The 15061-nt window shown below is 42.4% G+C and overlaps 1 protein-coding gene across 1 annotated transcript in view; it reads left to right on the plus strand.

Moving 5' to 3' along the window:
• Positions 1 to 13525, plus strand: part of FMNL2 (formin like 2) — a 78397-nt gene extending 64872 nt beyond the window's left edge. Inside the window, exons 15-25 of the mRNA XM_033165101.1 lie at positions 393 to 517; positions 1210 to 1409; positions 3740 to 3974; positions 4972 to 5040; positions 5240 to 5320; positions 6605 to 6734; positions 7712 to 7875; positions 8875 to 8976; positions 9775 to 9873; positions 11241 to 11364; positions 12614 to 13525. Coding sequence (XP_033020992.1) covers positions 393 to 517; positions 1210 to 1409; positions 3740 to 3974; positions 4972 to 5040; positions 5240 to 5320; positions 6605 to 6734; positions 7712 to 7875; positions 8875 to 8976; positions 9775 to 9873; positions 11241 to 11364; positions 12614 to 12705 — 1421 coding nt within the window. The 3' untranslated portion in view covers positions 12706 to 13525. The remainder of the gene's footprint in view (positions 1 to 392; positions 518 to 1209; positions 1410 to 3739; positions 3975 to 4971; positions 5041 to 5239; positions 5321 to 6604; positions 6735 to 7711; positions 7876 to 8874; positions 8977 to 9774; positions 9874 to 11240; positions 11365 to 12613) is intronic.
• Positions 13526 to 15061: the final 1536 nt, after the last annotated feature.

Consider the following 15061-nt stretch of genomic DNA (forward strand, 5'->3'; position numbering starts at 1 on the left):
CGGTCAGAAGAATAATAGTAGACCATCACAGCTAAAGTCATATGGGTAAATAGAGTACAATTTTATAGACTTCCTGTAGTGATTGAATCATGTGTTCTCGATCATATGCAGGAAAAATAGGCACAATTATACCAAAACATGCTTGATCTTGTCAAACCTTTGCATGAATGATAGGCAAACTTCCTGAATTTGAGAGAGAAATTGTCTCTTCTCTTTCAACCTTTCCAGCCAGCCCAAATTTTCCCCAACACTTTACAGTATTTGTTTAGTTCTTGTCAGGCCTCCTCCAGTGTTGAAGTGCCACCCCCCCCCCATAAGTACTTCTGGATTGCTCAAGAGTTTTGTTGCATTTTTTCTGAAATGTGTAATTGGACTCTCTGCTTTGTTTAAAGCTGTGAAAATCAAGAAGCCAATTAAGACAAAGTTCCGCATGCCAGTTTTCAACTGGGTGGCTCTGAAACCCAATCAGATTAATGGGACAGTCTTCAATGAAATTGATGACGAAAGGATATTGGAGGTATGAGACCTGCAGACTGTGATTTGGTGTTCTCTCTCTCTCTCTCTCTCTGTGTGTGTGTGTGTCTGTGTTTTGGAAGTTACTGTATCCTGTTAAAAAGCAGTCATTTTGACTTTGTGTCATATGTACTTAAAGAGTTTTGAACACTCCATAGACATCAGTAATCATTGATGGTTTTGTTGACATTATGGTAACTAGAGCCCTATTCTGCTGTGCTGCATGCACATAAAGACCAACTGCAAGAGGGTAGGAGTGTGCTCTGCCTGCTCAATGTTGCTCATTGCAGAGGCTCCAAATGTGTTTCAGAACCATGCAAAACTGGGGTTCTAAGTCACCTGGGAAGCCTCCATGACTACAAGAGTCTCACTTCAGACTTTGTCCTCCAGTGGATGGGGAGAGATGACCACAGTGACATGGGGGAGGGCACAGAGATTAGTGCACTCAACCCCCCTCACTCTGCTCACATGCAGCACACTTCAATAGGGCTTAAGTGGACTGATCATTATTTTTGTTAATCTTGCGATGGACCAAGAAGCATTGCGGTGCATCAAAGCCTTCTCCTCGTCACACAGTCACCCCCCCCCTTTTCCAATGCCCTACAGCTTCTACACTTTTCATTAATTGTATTCCCCCCCCCCCATTAGACATAGATTTCTAGACTCCTCCTTGTTTCTGCTTGGTTTCTGTCCTAGGATTTAAATGTGGATGAATTTGAAGAAATATTCAAGACAAAAGCCCAAGGCCCGGCCATTGATCTTTCTTCAAGCAAGCAAATAACTCAGAAGGGATCGAACAAAGTCACACTATTAGAAGCAAACAGGGCTAAAAATCTTGCAATCACCTTAAGGAAAGCTGGAAAGACTGCAGATGAGATATGCAAAGCTATTCAGGCGTAAGTGTAAAGGCCGTTTTACGAATGTGGTTTGAGGCACGTTGTATTAATTGGTCAGTAGTATTTCTGCAAGTTGATTAGATCCAAGGAAGCTGCTTTTGCTCCTCATACACCAGTGATGCTCATATATACAGTTGATCACCATAAACCTGTTAATCTGTGCACACTTTTCTGGAGTAAGCCCGTTGAATTTTGCTTACTCTGCATGTATCACAGTAACATGGAGCAGGATTTACCTAATGAATCCTGTCAATGGAAGCCTTGAACAAAGTCTTCTACTAGTGCAATGGGACTTTACCCACTCTATTACACTTCCCCTCCCAAATTGGTCTTGGGGGTTTGGGAGAACCCCCAGAACAATGTGCAGAGAGAGGGGGGTGGATTGTTTCATCTGGCAAGCTGAAACGCTTGCCGTGATGGAAGGACTGCCTTTACGCAATGTTGAATTCCTTCCATTATGAGAACTGTAAAAACCAACTGGTGGTTTTCTGAAGAATGTTGTTAGTATTTTTCATCTATAATTCCTGTCATGCAAGGCTTTCATTTCTAGCAGCAATTTAAACACTATTGTGAGATAAATATGGTAGCTATTAAAGGAATGGGAAAGGGCTAGGTTCCCCCCCCTCTCCCCTTCACAGTGTTTGAATTGAGTCCAAGTGTCTTGAATGAAATGCAGATTGGTGTTGTGGTGTTTAGGCTGTGTCTGCAAATACTCAACTGGCAATAATAAAATGATCCAGTAAAACACTTTTAAAGTACCTGAAAGTCATAATGCTAAAAACACTTCAGTGCAATGGTCATGATGACAGCCATTCGTTTTTAAAGTCTTGCAGAAGCTGTCTTGCAGGAATGTGCTTTCCATTTCGTTCAGAAGAGTGGAGCGCAGACTGATTTCCTGCAGTAAACCACTCTGTGTTTGAGGTTACCACAGTGAAGGCGCTCCTTTCCCCTATAACCTCCCTCTTCCATCAATGTACAAATTCTCAGCTGAGCTTGCTGGGAGATGCTACAGGGCCGTGGGACTACTTCCTACAGGAGGAAGCATACACCCAAATTCAGGAGCATGAAAGATCAAAACCAGCATTTTGAGATTCAGTGGAAATGGCACCCGTGTGTAGGCTACTAATCTCAATTAAAGGGATTTGCCTTTTTTCTGCTCCTATTTACATAAAGTTCATTACGCTTGTTGCAATCATGTTCTTGCTCAAGTCCTATTGATTTTAGCAGCTTTTAAAATACGATTACTTGGTTTTCAGGGTGCTTCCCAGAGCAATATATAAAAAGCAACCAAGAGAGTTCTCAGTGCAGTCCTAACCATCTATATTCAGAATTTTAAAAATCTCAAGTTAATATGGTAATTGTTTGCTGTGATTGTACCTGCCTTACAGTGGTGTTTCCTGCAGCAGATACGTAAAATGTCAGTAACTTGTGCATGTCTTTCACTTACAGATACCCATATTCAAGTACCGTATTTTTCGCTCCATAGGGCACACCGGACCATAGGGCGCACCTCATTTTTAGAGTAGGAAACAAGGGAAAAATATTTTTTCTGGTTTTCCTCCTCTAAAAACCCTGTTTTGCAGCTTTTTTTTTGCAAAGGGAGAAACCCTATTTTTTTGAGGATCAGCTAAAAGTTTTGCAGCTCCTTTTGCAAAGGGGGGAAAGCAAAGAGGAAAAGCCCCATTTTTATGGGGTTGAACTCACATTTCTGCAGCTTCTAAAGGAAAGGGAGCCTTTTCTGCAGTTTCCAGACAGATAATCTAATCAGCCAGTCACATGTCACTGGGGAAACAAGCAACCTCCCTCTGCAGCACATTCAACAAAGGAGGGCGGGGCTGAAAGGCAGCCGGGGACTCTTATCTCTCTCCCGATCTCTTGCTGATCAGCTGCTGAGCGGGGTCATTTCAACACCCCCTTTTCTCTTTGTAAAATAAAAAGCATGATCCTCTTTTGGCCCCTGGGCAATTCAGCTCCAGGGACCACAATTCGCTCCATAAGATGCACAGATATTTCCCCTTACTTTTTAGGAGGAAAAAAGTGTGTCTTATGGAGCGAAAAATACGGTACTTAGGGTCATACATCTATTCACACTTCGCATATTGACTGCCAAAACTGCCAGTGTGAAATAAGTGCGGCCACAGTTAACATGATTATTGCATTAAGTATGCCATGTCTGTAGAACTGATTAGCAGCTTTAAAAAGATGCATTGATAGAAGAACTCAGTGAAAACAGAACTCTCTGCTTCTTCCTTCCCTGTAAACATCTCTCTCTCTCTCTCTCTCTCTCTATATATATATATATATTCATATATTTTTTTGCATTCGGCCAGGTTCGATTTGAAGACTTTACCAGTGGATTTTGTTGAATGCCTGATGAGATTTTTGCCCACGGAAAATGAAGTGAAAATGTTGCGGCTTTACGAGCGGGAGAGGAAACCCCTTGAGAACCTCTCAGATGAGGATCGTTTCATGATGCAGTTCAGCAAGATTGAGAGGCTGATGCAAAAGATGACCATCATGGCATTTGTTGGCAATTTTGCAGAAAGCATCCAGATGCTGACTCCAGTGAGTGAGATGGGGAGAGTAGCTCCTTCTTGATTGGAATTCCATGGTGTGGCTTATGCATATGCTACGTTCCTTTAGGAGCAGTTACTTTAGTCTTTTTGTTTGTTAGAGATGGGCTGAAGTTATCCTCTGCTTGATCATAGAATTGTAGAGTTGGAAGGGAACGCAAGGACCATCTAGTCCAACCCCCTGCAGTGCAGGAATATTTGCTTATCTTCAGCAAATTACCTCTGGCAGCTGCCTGGAACTACCTAGAGATAAGTTCATTGTGCACCATTTCTTGCTTGCCTCTTTCTGACCCTATCAGGTCTACTCAAGGCATAGGGCCATATCTCCTCCCCCTTCATGTGCCCTTGAAAAAAATCTGTTCCTGAGTTTTGGCACGTGCTCCAGAATAGTATGGGATGTAGCAAAGGACTGTAGCAAGTCAGTGGGTATCAACAAAAGTTGGGCACCCTTTCTTGTGTATGCAGGATTGCCTTTCTGGTTCAGATCCAGTCAGTTGTAAATAGTCATTAGCCCTATGATTATGACCCAAGCACTATTTGGGCATTCAAGCTCACACAGTGTGAGTGCACAGCACTTGGGGTCCTTCCCTACATCATTGTGGCCCATGCCAGCCCCTCCCCAAAGACGTTTGCATGTTTGAGAGGATATCAGCAGCCTACCAAACATTTGTAGGCTCTCCTTGTGACCTGCAATCCCGAGTGCTCAGGATTGCAGTTCATGAAGACAATCTACATGGATTTGGAAGGCTGACCCTGCAGGCATCCTCCCAAATACTTCAAGCATCATTAGGGAGGGGCTGATGTGAGATGTCATAGGAGCTGGGGTAAAGGACTGTGAGTTGGCTCATCAAGTTAGTATTCTGTGAACCTTAGTGTCTGACTAGGCTACACACACAATCTCTCCCTCTTGCAGAAACCAGTGGGTGTCCCTTTTTAGTTCACACTTAGCTTTTACAGATGTTCACATTATTTCTTGTTTTTGCCTCTAGCAACTTCATGCAATAATTGCAGCATCTGTCTCAATAAAGTCATCTCAGAAACTCAAGAAAATCCTAGAGGCAAGTGTTTATTTTGTTTATTCAATGTTGTTGTTGTTTTTTTTTTAAAAAAAATTGATGGTAAAAACACACACCCTTAAACAGTGGTCTTTAGGGGGCTATATATTTAAGTTAAAATGACCCTTTCCCTTTTTATTACATAATGTTATGTGTTATTAGTTGATGCTTACAATTTTTCCCACCCCTATGATTTCTGTAGATAATCTTGGCTCTTGGTAACTATATGAACAGCAGTAAACGAGGAGCTGTTTATGGATTTAAACTGCAAAGCTTAGATCTGGTAAGTAAGGGGAAATCAGTGGACTTGAAAGTAGCTTTGCTTGGAAGATTGTTTGCACATCCCCATTTATTTGCACAGCCTGTATGAACAACAGAGGTCTAAGCATCCTTTTAGTGAGGTGTCAATGAGCTAGGGGAGGAATGGAGCCATTGGCTTAGATTTCTAATGTCATATTGTCAAGACAAACGTAAATTCCAGTTCCTCATAACTTCATTACCCTCCCCTGGTTTGTTTTCTCACCGTGATTAAACCCTTCCTTACCACTAGCTGCATCAGGTAGACCCCCTGTACAGATTTGCAATGGCAGAGAAGTCTGTTTAGCACTGCCCTGTCTTTTCTGCCAGTTCTTGTTATGAGTCTCTCCATTTTCTGGATAATAGCATTGGGCCATTCATAAAAGCCAGTGTTTTTCAACCTTTTTTGGGCAAAGGCACACTTGTTTCATGAAAAAAATCACGAGGCACACCACCATTAGAAAATGTTAAAAAAATTAACTCTGTGCCTATATTGACTATATATAAAGTAATTTTTCAATTTTTCCCACGGCACACCAGGCAACATCTCGCGGCACACTAGTGTGCCACGGAACAGTGGTTGAAAAACACTGATAAAAGCAATATGCGATGGACCCTGTTGCCAGGGGTGGGGAATGAATGCCTCCAATGACCTGTAATAAACAATAAATACCAGAGCTATGAAAATATACCAGACAGATTTAATAAGATGACAGCCTTAATTGCTTTAATGGCCTATAGTTTACTTGATTCAGATGATTCTTTTACTTGTGGTTGTCTTCTGACAATATGATGAATTATCATGTTTAAGTAACATAAATAAATACAACACTATGGGCAACAATTGCAGGAGTCCTAAAATCCTTTACCTTTGGTCCTCCAGATGTTATTGGATCTCAGTTCCCATCAACATGGCAAATGATCAGGGATTGTGAGAGTTCTGGTCCAACATCATCTCAAGGGTCACATGTTCCCCTCCCCTGATCTGTAACACTCACATAGGACTATGATATCTTCACTGCATTGCACTTATTTCCTTGTGTCATGTGTCTATTTCAGGGGTGGCTAACCAATGACCCTCCAGATGTTGTGGACTACAACTCCCATCAGCCCCAGGGGTGGTGGGATTGTAGCTCACCCACATCTGGAGAGTCACAGCTTTTCCATCCTTGGTATATAGGCAGATAGATCATGGTTTGGCTGCTAAGGAAAGTTAACTCAAGGATGTTGGAGCCGAATCTAACGCACTTCTTTTGCCTCTTGTTTGCAGTTACTAGACACAAAATCGACAGACAGGAAACAAACTCTATTGCACTATATATCAAATGTTGTGAGAGAGAAATATCAGCAAGTATCGCTTTTTTACAATGAGCTTCACTATGTGGAGAAAGCTGCTGCAGGTAACATAGCCACAAATTCATTTCCCAAGTACTTAAAAGCATGTTCTGTGGATACTGTAATACAGTAATGCACCCATGTCCTAGGGAAAGATACCTGTTTGGAAAAGATACCACCTTGCAGAAGACAGGTGGGCACCTTAAATGTTGTGAGCACAATAGGATACAGAAGCATCATAATTTTTAAACTCCTTCTTGGTTCTTCTAGCACACTGTTCCCTAAAGCTGACAGTAGCCTTTCCTCTTTTCAGTAATTGGGCTGCCTTCCTAGTTCCACCATGACCCACTTCTGTGACACCCCCCCCCCCAAGTACAAATACTTGGCAGGCTTCCTTCGTTGCTCCCAAACAGTTTGTGTAAAGTCCTTAACTTCAGGTGCAAGAGATGCACAGCCCGTCTTGTAAATGTTGTGTGAACATACCCAACTGGAAGGATCCTTCCAGCAGGAATCTTTACACGTAGTAGAGAAATCTTTACTTGAAGGGGTAGGGAGGCCCTGCCCACCTGCCAAAATGGCCCACGAGAGGTGGAGGAGGTCAGATCCTATTCTCCTCCTCCTCTGTTCTACATGGTCAGGGTAGAAACTGTATAGGAGGTATCAGCCCTACTGGAGCATGTGCATCTATATTGTAAAAGTGGTTTAAAACAATACCTTCCCTGAACTACTCACCTTCCTTTTCGTTTGATGCAAAATATAAGCTTGCTGGCCTGCAATTATGTAGTGTGTGTGTGTGTGTGTGTGTGTGACCCTTCATTGTTGGCTTCTCAGTTTTAATAGTAGTAGCAGCAGCAGCAGCAGCAGCAGCAACTACTACATGTTAACAGAGTTTCCCCAATTAAACTATCCAGGGTCTCAGGCAGCTATATCTCCAGGCTTTGCTACATGAGATCAGTCTAACTGGAGATGTGAGGGATCAGTTAGGCAATGCATGTGGTCTATATGGTAACATTTTGAATGTCTTTCCCCTTCCACCCTTTAGTATCCCTTGAAAATGTTCTGTTGGATGTAAAGGAACTCCAAAGAGGTCTTGACCTAACGAAGCGAGAGTACACCATGCACGATCACAACACCATGCTGAAGGAGTTTATTCAGAACAATGAAGGGAAACTGAAGAAGCTGCAGGATGATGCAAAAATAGCTCAGGTATTCTGTGTATCCCAGCAGTTGTTCAGTGATCTAGCTTTCAGGAACGGATAATTTTTGTTACCTTTTTCAAGCTCAAGATGTTCCTTTCGGAGTAGGCAGGGCAAGTATTCATTGATTCCTCTGTCCTAGTGTAGTGTTGTGTCGTTAAGAGTGTCCAAATGAGTGAGTTTAGGCCAGTCATTCTTCCTCAGGGGAATAGAAGGGGAACAATGAATGTTTCTCTGTGGTGCTTGGAGAAGGAAGGATGGTTGAAAAAAACAATAGAATGTGTGTATTCTTTTGCAGTATTGATGTGACATCTATCACTGAGAGTGACTTCACACCTTATGCAATAACATTTCATTTACTGGCATGTGCAGTCATGCACCCTTAAACACCTCTCTCTCTCTCTCTCTCTCTCTCTCTCTCTCTCTCTCTCTCTCTCACACACACACACACACACACACACAGCTATTTTCCAGGGGAAACACACAGATACTTAATGTTTAGTAGCTCCACTCAAGTTTCATTATTTATTTTCTTTGTTACAAAAAATAATGGTAGAAACAAGTCTCTTCCTTCTGCTCTGAATCTGCAAAAGGCAATAAAAATAAAAATAAAAATGGCTGAGTAATCCCAGCAGAAGAATCCAATTAACAGCAATACATGACAGAACTTCAGAATGCATATTTTCAAACTGCAAGTTTTTACTTGGAACTGGAATTTTTCTTGCTTCCCAAGCAAAGACCTGAAATTGCGCACTTTGCAAAACAGGTTGCAGAGAAGGCCTCCCTTCTGCTGCACTGGTAATAAAGGCTCCAATGCACCTACACTCTCGTCTCTTCCGCTTCCTTCCTGATTGCTTGCCACCTGATCAGCCTTCAGCTTTGTGTGTGTGTGTGTGTGTGTGTGTTCCCTTTTCGTGGGTTAAACACCATCTTGCATAGTTTGGGTTATGCCTTGAGATTTGTTGAAATGAAAAATACACATATTTTTTTAAAAGTCTCTCTTTTACAGGATGCCTTTGACGATGCTGTGAAGTATTTTGGGGAGAATCCCAAGACAACACCTCCATCAGTCTTCTTCCCAGTCTTTGTTCGATTTGTGAAAGCTTACAAGGTAAACAGAAGTTCAATTTACTTCTGTTATTTTTACAAATGTGGCCACACTTTCTAACCAAAGGCTTCTTCTGTGGTTGTGTAGTTTCCTTCTGCAAATACACAGATAGCTCAGTCGATAGAGCATGGGACAGTTAATCTCAGGGTTGAGGGTTTGAGCCCCGTGTTGGGTGAAAGATTCCTGCATCGCAAGGGGTTTATGATCCTCGTGGTCCCTTCCAACTACAATTCTATGATTCATATGAAAGAGCCTTAAGGTTCCATCTTTGGGAAACGTGTCTCAGAACAAAGGCCAGATTGAAACTTGCCCAACCTCTTGGGGGCTGTATTCTAATGATGGCTGGGGCAAAATGCAACAAATCCCAACAGGAGGAAAGAGAAGACAAACGCACCAGACACCAGGCACATAAATCACTCTTACGATATTACACACATTCAGACATGCACTCTCATGCAGCAGACATACAGGCAGGTACACATGTGGCTGGAAAGAGCCACTACTAGGTGACTTCTAAAGAGGGGAAATAAGGCCGTCAGTGGTTCCTAGCCATGATGGCTATGCTCTCCACTGTCGGAGGCAGTATGCCTCTGAATGACAGCTGTTGGGAATCACAAGAGGACAAATTCTTGAAGAAATTCTTGGAAGGATTTGCCGTATCACGCCACAACAGGAAGCGGCACATCCACGTTAAACTGGCTTTAATGAATTTGTATTTTGCCGAGTGAGCTAAAAACAAATCCCTTTTTTTTAAGTCGTTGCGAGCTCTAACCAGTGTGTATATTTTGTTATTGTCAATAGCAAGCGGAAGAGGAGAACGAGTTGAGAAAAAAGCAACAGCAGGCATTGATGGAAAAACTCCTGGAGCAGGAGGCACTGATGGAGCAGCAAGACCAAAAGGTAGCAAACAACCAAGCCATTAATAGATTTTGGTTATACACATTGATAAAGTGACACGTGTTGCTCCAGTGAAAGAGATTGTCTTATTGCCGAGCAGCCAATGTGGTGCAGTCCAGATATTATTGAACTCCAGTGGTTAGGATGATGGGAGTTGTGGAATAGACTGGCTGAGACTGCTTCTCTCAGTCTTTGGGATCGGCAAGGAACCAGCATTCAAAACATCTTTCTGTCAGGTGTTTTCTCTCAAATATAACTATTGAAGCTCTCTTTCTCACAGAGACATTTTAACAAGGCAGACATAGAAGAAACTTACAAGGAAACTAGAGCAGTTTCATGTGTATGCCCTTTTCTGTTTTTTTCCTAAATCTCAGAAAGGTGTTTATTCTCCTAAATCCATTGATACAATGCTTGGAATTTGCCCTGTTTGAAAGATGCTTACCAAGAAGTAATTTATCTTGGTCAAGCAATTCCATAACAGGAAAACATTCAGTGCATAGGCACCCATAAGTCTGTAGTGACCAAATGTGAAGGAAGGCTGGTCGGAAGAGGCTCAAAGAAAACGCAGTGGCAGAAATGGCTGTTTTTGGGTGTTATGTTGAATCTAGCATTTTCCAGAGTTCTGCTTGGCGTATGAGACCCTCTTTTCCATGATAATATCTTTTAAAAATACAATTAGGAATTCTCACCATGCAGGGTCAGGCTACACCAAGTGACTTCTACAGATATTTGCACAAAGCACCCCCCACCTCCTGCAATGTCAGGATTGTGTTTCCCACTTTTCCAGTGTCTTGGCCCTCATGGCGGCTTCAAAATTGCCATTGAAATTGTGTAGAACAATTTAAAAAGAAACAACAAAAACAAGAACCATCAGCATGACAATGTATAAATCACAAAAAGTAGCTAAAAGCAAATTAAGTTTTAGTATGTGACAAACAAAACAGACCGCCCTTGACATCTAAACAGTAATAATCATGGTGCCAGATGAGTATGTCTGGGGATTGCAATCCATAATCAGGGAGCCACCACAGGAAAGGCCCTTATTTTTGTTAACCCCCCGAGACAGGCCTCAAGCATTGTTCTCTCAGCCGAGAGGCTGATGTGGGAGAAGGTGGTCTTGTAGATACTCTGATCCCAAAACTGTTCAAAGTTTCATAGGTTAGAACCAGAACTTCCCATGAACTGGGAGTTTGTGAAAGTGAGTGCAGGTGAAATATGTGTAAGGCTGGGGAAAGACAGGGTTGACCTAGTGGTTCTAACCCTGTACGGGGCAGGTACCTAAGTTCCCTATCTTACACCTCAAAGAGAAGCGCAGGTGTTTTCAGCATCTTGTTGGCCACTGCTCTTTACCGACCTTTGCTCCCTTTCAGTCTCCGTCTCATAAAACGAAGAGGCAGCAGCAAGAGCTGATTGCAGAGCTAAGACGGCGACAAGTCAAGGACAGTAGACACGTGTACGAGGGGAAGGATGGAGCTATCGAAGATATCATCACAGGTAAAATAATAATAATGAGGAGGAGGAAGAGGCTGTTCCAAAGTGTCCCTTCATAGCTTTCCCTTTGCAAAGCTCTAACAGAGCTCTTTATAAAGTGTTATAAATTGATTTCAGTGACAATAATCACATGTATCAGTCATTTAACAAATGGTGCACATTATATAACGCTCAGGGCTTCAGGCCTCTTCTTTGGCAAGGCCTCACTGACATAACATTTGTTTTATTATTTAATTTCTCCTTCACTTCAGCATGCTCTCATAACTCAAGCTATAGACCACATAGAGCCTTATTAGATGTATTTTTGCAACAGGTGCATGCCTTGCAAATCTTTGAGTATTTTTGATCAATGTGCAAAGCACTGGTGTTGAGCCTTGCTTTTAAAAGCTCTTGTTTTGTCCTTCAAGTCCTACTAATGGTAATTGCTCCAGCATTAAATATATAGCGGAGGACAAAATTGTTTGATTTGGATTTGTTGAACGATTTTGAATTTCAGAGTTGCATATTCCTCTTGCAACAGACTAATACTAGTCCCTTTCCACAATCCATAATTGAACACAATAGGCTGACGATGGCTGGGTCTATTTTATAGCAGCCGTGACAAGTACAGTGTGGGCAAACTATTCCTGCAACAACAGGTGATTTGCTGAAATCTGATTTAGTGGCTCCTGTGACAATCACAGAGTGGATGGAAACAACAGCAGAAGCTAATTGTTAATAATCAGCAGTAGTAGGTCCCTGAGTATAAGGAGTAATACCAAATGCAAGCAACAAATATGGCAGGTTTTAAAAACATCCATGCACAGGTGCATGGATCCTATCCAGCCAGGACTTCACTAGCATCGCATGTCTCATTTTCAGTGGTAAATTTATGGCTGATCCCTGGCTGAAACTTCGCCTAGGGTTTACTTTGCCCACTCTGTTGTTGTGTGATTTCATTTCACCAAGTTCCAAGAGCAGTCCATCAGAGTGCGAGAACAGCCATGCAAATAAATGTTGTGCTGAGATAAAAGTGTGCACTTCATCATGCCCTTGCCACCAATTGTACCTTTAAAAAAACACCCCAGTAACTGTTGTGATTTGCAGAAAGATAATTCTACTGGTAACCCAGCCAAACAAATCCTATTGTGGTTAAATGACTGAATAAGCCACCTCAGGGTGTCTTTAACAAAGCACTAACAATGTACTAATACAATAGATCTTTGCTTCTTACTGTATATTCTGTCTTGTCTGGCTGTTATTTTCCATGCAGTGCTGAAGACGGTGCCCTTTACCGCTCGAACGGCCAAGCGTGGCTCTCGTTTTTTCTGCGAACCTGTTTTCACAGAGGAATTCCATTACTAAACTTTTCCTCTTTCACACCCGACGCTCTTTAAAAAAAAAAAAAGGTTGCTGTAGGTTTTTGACATTTCTCCGCAATATAGCTGTTTGAATGGATTAGTGATGTTTGGCATCTCGTCGGGAGTCTTATTTGACATCGCTCATCTCATTGCATGTTTTTGCCTGTCAGGAACCTTTTTTGGTTCCCCTCCATCCTCCCAGTGACCATTTGTTCTACCTTCCGCATTTCAGAGTCACCCTGTGGGCTCAGCGCCATAGAGCAGCAAGTGATGGAAGTCACAGAAATGTCCTCGAGGCCCATGGTGGCTGCGCTTCAAGCCAGCCGCTACAATTTGCAAGGGGTGGTTGTGGGTTGTAATGGCAAATGTGATGGACAGTTCACTTGGCTTTTCTGTGTCTTCTCCTCTGGGCTCTCGCACCTCCTTTACTTCTTTGTGACTTGATCTATGTCGCATGAGTTCCTGTTAAGCCAAGCCTATCTCCGGGAGCAAATCTAGTATACATCAATGAGCCAGGCTGAATGTTTGTGGGCTTTGTTTTATGGCATGTAAAATGAAGTCACCGCTTTGTGATCTGTGAGCACATATTTCCACATGGGTCCTTCTAACCATCGCTTGCATGTTTGTGTTTGCATGCGTGAACAGGAATAAAACAAATGTGGTCGTGGTCCCCGCACACACTCCCTTCATTAGCTTCAGTTCCATGGCAACTTAATGGGAAATCTCCTTTGAGCCAAGTGGGAGCCTCACTTAAGATAGCATTCTGCCTTTGATCGGTTCAGTCCTTTGTAATAGTGGAGGCTGGGCAAAACCCAGGACCCGGGCAGACCGTGGTACTGAAAGCAGGTCTTGACTCCTGAGCCAAGGCATAAATAATTCTCATGCTAAGCTCATCTAGGGCCAAGAAACAAAAGATTGAGGGGCTGGATGAAGAAACTACCCATGTGGCAACAGATAAGGCCTAGTGAAGCAATATGATCAAAATTGCCTTGCCACAGAAGATACCCCGCGTTATTGTCATGGAACTGGATCCATTAACATCTTGCACTGTAGAATGTTTTTAAAAAAGGAGTGCTGTTTGCGCTGCATGTGTCTGTCAATGCTGTTGTCTTTGATACAAGAACCAGTCATCTTAAAGCAAGCAGCATTTCATTTCCTACTGGTGTAATATGTTTTAATGGGGAGCTTTAAAATAAGAATGCTGCCTGTTAACTCCTCTTTTGCTCTTTCAAGTTAATTGCTGGACAGTCATCCTGGAGCCAATGTTCAAAGCAGCTTGGAATTTTATTAGTGAGAGGCTTACGATGGCCACCTCTTCCCTTCCCTTTCCCTTTCTCTTTTTTAACCTTCTTTAAGCCTCCACCTCACCCACTTTTGCTTTACTTGCTAACATGTGCGGCTTTTACATATATTTTTTTTTAAAAAATATATTATTATTTTTCTTTCTGGGCACAGAATTGAGTTGCTCTTCATGTTCCATCCCATTTTTAACTTAACCATCATTCTGTGTTTTTTTCCCCCTTCTGTTTAGCCTTAAAGAAGAATAATATCACTAAATTTCCAAATGTACACTCGAGGGTAAGGATTTCTTCTAGCACACCGGTGGTGGAGGATACACAGAGCTGGCAAGCATCACTTTTTACTTAGCTTCCTCCTCTCTCTGTATGCCAACACAAAAAAAAACTGCTGCAAATCACAGCCAAGTTTAAGATAAAGGAGGGATAGCAGCGTTGCTGGTGCTTTTCAGTCTTTCTTCTGTTGCGTGTGTTTTATCTGTAGCGTGTGGGATGGATTAATCTGCAGCTCTTGCCTGTGCTGGATGACGTCACATCACTTAGCGGCTACTCCCTTTCCAGACTCTTCCACAAGATAGTTGTTGTTGCCTCTGTATTGTACTGATGAGTCTGTGTACTGCAGAGCAGGAAGAGAGGGGAGGAAAGGGGCACAAAGTAGGGTTGCCAACTATTTTACAGGCTCTGTGCTCCTTTTTTTTTTTTTAACAGCAGCCCACCAAACAGCAATATAGCTTTTCCTGACATAAGCATACAGTGTACAAGGCTTTGCCCTTTCCTTTTCCATATGCCAGGTGGTTCCAAAAGGCACTTTGCCATACTAAAGAGGAAATGTGGGGACCTCTCAGAAATGGGAGCTTACTGTACGTACAAAGATTTATTTGTGTGCTCTGTCTACCAAGACCCTGCAAGGACAGTGGATTCAGACACTATTAGTGAAGCAAACCCTAGGGAAAGAGAAAAGGCTGGGTGTGGATCTTATGGCTGTTAGTTGCATCTTAGCAATCAACTATTCTTCCCACATCTACTAGCTGCCCTTGCCTCCCCAATTGGGTCTTTGGGAGCCTC

This window comes from Lacerta agilis, chromosome 1, assembly GCF_009819535.1.
Source record: "Lacerta agilis isolate rLacAgi1 chromosome 1, rLacAgi1.pri, whole genome shotgun sequence".
In the NCBI taxonomy this organism is placed as follows: domain Eukaryota; kingdom Metazoa; phylum Chordata; class Lepidosauria; order Squamata; family Lacertidae; genus Lacerta; species Lacerta agilis.